At 41.9% G+C, this 3679-nt stretch overlaps 2 protein-coding genes across 6 annotated transcripts in view; one reads left to right on the top strand and one right to left on the bottom strand.

Moving 5' to 3' along the window:
- Positions 1-952, bottom strand: part of mettl18 (methyltransferase like 18) — a 4096-nt gene extending 3144 nt beyond the window's left edge. The window contains exons 1-2 of one of the 2 annotated variants that reach the window (XM_035663585.1): positions 758-897; positions 265-358 (exon numbers count right to left, since the gene is read on the bottom strand). Coding sequence is in view for 1 of the 2 variants with exons in the window: in XM_035663584.1 (XP_035519477.1) it covers positions 758-856 (99 nt within the window). In the remaining variant the exon portion in view is untranslated. Of the gene's footprint in view, positions 1-264; positions 359-757 lie in introns of both variants that reach the window. The other variant, XM_035663584.1, reaches the window with a different exon arrangement.
- Positions 749-3679, top strand: part of zdhhc16a (zinc finger DHHC-type palmitoyltransferase 16a) — a 5375-nt gene continuing 2444 nt past the window's right edge. For 2 of the 4 annotated variants that reach the window (XM_035663583.1, XM_035663580.1), the window contains exons 1-4: positions 950-1376; positions 2442-2699; positions 2793-2987; positions 3094-3182. In XM_035663583.1, the coding sequence (XP_035519476.1) occupies positions 2466-2699; positions 2793-2987; positions 3094-3182 (518 nt within the window). In that variant the 5' untranslated portion in view covers positions 950-1376; positions 2442-2465. Of the gene's footprint in view, positions 885-949; positions 1377-1933; positions 1962-2441; positions 2700-2792; positions 2988-3093; positions 3183-3679 lie in introns of those variants that run through there. The other 2 variants (XM_035663581.1, XM_035663582.1) reach the window with 2 other exon arrangements.

Here is a 3679-nt window from a genome sequence, read left to right as displayed (position 1 = left end):
CCCGAGGGAAATTCAAGTATTTATGTGTATATAAATGTGATGAAGGCCATAAAGTGCTATAGTAAGTGGACCTTGAGTCAATATCTTTTTATTTTACAATTTTGATGTATAGTTTTACTCCCTTGGCTTTAGTGAATGTATGTAACATCGGTATCAGACGATATTGTTGGCTGACACTGGACTATTGGCAAATAATATGACATTCATAATATCAGTGCCCCATATTTGTCTATATTGCGCTGGCTAAATGTTGGTTATTTTCACCTCTGTTTTTTCCAGAAATGGCACAAATTACACGCTAATACCAAAGTGTTCCCTGCAGCAGCACAGACGGTGAGCGGCAGTTCAGCTCTCACATCTGGAATAAGAAGAGAAATAGACTGAATTGCACCATGGCACAGATTCCTAACATCTGTATCAGGTATGGCCATCAGCAGTAATGTGGAGGGCAAAGGACGTTGCTATAAATGTGAATGCAATGTTGATGTTGTACAGTAATAGGGGTGTTACCAAACCAAAGACAGGTGTAACAACCTTGCTCCTTACTGAGGGTCCTCCTTCTCAATGCCCCCCTGGCACTCAAAAAATCACACACGCCACTGCATGCAGATATTGTTTATTTAATAAAATCATGGTCGACTGGCATAATCCCTGTCAGAGTAAACTACAATCTGACATCACTAATTTACCTGCCAGCTGTGAGTACGTTAAGTTAACTCCCCCTGGGACACATTATGAGTTAGCTGACGTTACTCACAGATTTCGCAGCACTTTGTTTCTCTCTGTTTCGCAGCTCGTTTCCATCCGCGCTGTTTGTTGTCTCTGCCGGGACGTCGAAGTTAAAACAAAACGACATGGTGACTGACGGCTAACGTTACCATGAGGTGAGAAAGTTTGGTTTACCCCGCACTACACTAACAGCACGGAGCTGCACATGGCGTGCAAGTGTAGCTTCTGCGCATGAGAACTACAAATCCCAGATTTCTGAGAACTACAGCGGCCGAACTACAGGTTTAAACCTTAACCCGTAAAAAAAAACAACCCGTTACACGTCCGTTTAAGTGAGCTAATGTTTTAGAGGGATATATTATAGGAACTTTAAGCACATTAATGTGAATTTCTGGAAGAAAAACAACCACGTATGAAATGCTGCTATAATTCCGGACTCACACTACCATGATGCCTTTCGCCGCCAGTCTGGCGCCTGCGCACTAACTCCGGATCGGGATTCAGATCTGTTAACTGAAGGTCCCTGATCCTGCTCTTCTCCACTAATATGTGCCAATAATCCCGTTGTTTGTTTTTTTCTCTCTCCTTCCTTTTGAAAATGTCGACGGGAGGAATGATTGCGGTAGTTTTCTGTCCTTCATAGAACAGTAAGTATTCCCTAAAATGAGTCGTTATTAAATATAAGAACGCAGCGCACGGCGTCGGATTTATGAATAGGAAAACAGTGAGACACCCAAACAAAAGGGATTTCGGGAGCGTTGGGATTGTGTGAGACTGTCCACAGGAAGGTGCACTGTGCACAATGTAACTATTATGGCTTTTTATCAGGCGACAGCTTAGCTAACTAGCCTTTTTAATAACAGGTCTTTTTGGATAGGACTAATAATAATATCAGGTCATCATGCAGCTCCACTCCAGACCACTTGACCCCCTCTCATCATCTCAGGTGTGACCGCAAAAACCTGCACCCAGAGACTCCACCCTGTCAGGAATGCAGAGTAGCAAGGGTTTGCTTTTGGCATTTGACTTCGAGCAACAAACCCTCTTACCACTCTCGTTTGGTTACTCTGTTGATTCACTAGCGGACTGCTTTTTTTTTTTTTTATATATATCTACACCTTTAAATTATAGCGGCACCTGATGAAGTTAAAGTGTCAGCTGGTGTGAGTTGTATTAACTATTTCCCCCCCAAAAAACCATCCAGGTTGGTTGGCTTCCAAATTCAGCGTTGGGTAAGTTTGATATTGGACTGAAACAATTGGTTGATAGACAAGAAAATCAATATGATAACGTTACTCGGCTGTTTTTAGTCTGTTTTCAAGCTAAAATACCAAACCTTGTGTGCTTGCAGTCTCCCATTTGTGCTTTTCTCTGTCTTAGCTGATAGTAATCTGAATATCTTTGAGTTTTGGATTCTTGGTCAGACAAGAAGGAAGTTGCAATGCATTTTTGACTATTTTTCTACATTTTATAGACCAAACAGTTCATTTATTGATCGAGAAAACATTAAGCAGATTTTGCAGTAATGAAAATAATTGTTCATTGCAGCGGTGCACAGGATTGTAAGTAAAAACTTACTTTGCATGTCCTTTTTGTTGTAGATTAGTGTGTCATACATGCAGTGTTACAACCTGTCAAAACAGGGCCACGTGTTTTTGCTTCAACTTGCCATAAAGCTGCTATTGTTTATTGTTTCTTTATTTTCCTCAAAGGTGCGTGCACACTACAGATGCAGGATGCGGTGCTGTCCCACCTCAACGCTCCACCTGCTGCGCTGTCTGCGGTTACGCTCGTGTACCAGGAGAGGAAAGAGCAGACTGCCTTTGTGGATTAGGGAACTATGGGCTTACATGAGCTTGCTTGTGCAGTCACTTTACTTTAACTCCCTCACAGACTCGGATGTGGTTTTCGACTCAGTCTTTGAACCTGTGTTTTGGACTGTGGATTATGTCACCCGTTGGTTTGGCACGGTGAGTGTGTGTTGTGGTGAGGATGATTAGTTACAGGTAGTTTTTCTGTGATGAAAGCTCTCTAATGTTGTGTTTTCTTTCTTTGTGTGACAGGTGTTTGTGTGCCTGGTGGTGATACTGACCAGCTCTATTGTGGGGATTGCCTACATGGTCCTACTGCCTCTGATCCTCAACACATACTCCCCTGTGTGGATTGCTTGGCATGTTTGCTATGGACATTGGAACCTCGTCATGATTGCTTTCCACTACTACAAGGCCACCAAGACGTCCCCCGGGTACCCCCCTACAGTAAGACATCAGCTACACTTTTCTGCTGCACCACAAATATTCTTTATTCACCTGGAATTAAACTTACTTATTTAGTAATGCAACAAAAATGTCTTCTTTCAATCAGGAAAAAAATGACAGTCCATTTGTGGCAGTCTGCAAAAAGTGCATCATGCCCAAACCAGCAAGAACCCACCACTGTGGTATTTGTAACAGGTGAGTCAGTTTTTTTCTGTTCTATTATTTGCTTAACTCAGGGCTCAGCAACCTTTACTATCAAAAATTAAAAATAAAAATCTGTCTGGAGCTGCAAAACATATCTCAGCCTTATAATGCCAATGTCTCGCTGCAGATCAAGTCAGCTGTAAGCAAGTAACACTGGTAGTGAAAGCAAACAAATCTGACCACACACTTACATTTTTTCTTCCGACAATTTTCTTGTTTTGCATTTTGAATCCATAGTCAGCCGAACTAGGGAGACTCAAGACTTGTAGGCCAGTAGCAACTGCTTTTGAGGCTCAGCAAAATATAGAGGAAAAGGCACCAGGTCAGGATGTAACGTATGACGCACATTTTGATTTAATTGTTTAAGAAAGAAAATAGGATGTGACTATCATTTGTCTAACTACTCAAAGGATACTAAATGTGTCCTGGTTACAGGGGCAGATCTAGATGGGTGGCATGGGGTGTCAAATACTGTCAAATTTAACACA

Source organism: Morone saxatilis, unplaced genomic scaffold (assembly GCF_004916995.1).
Source record: "Morone saxatilis isolate NCDOM2014 unplaced genomic scaffold, NCSU_SB_2.0 Contig19, whole genome shotgun sequence".
Taxonomy (NCBI): Eukaryota; Metazoa; Chordata; class Actinopteri; family Moronidae; genus Morone; species Morone saxatilis.
Note: the sequence above shows the minus strand (reverse complement) of the source record. Positions and strands in the feature narration are given on the sequence as shown.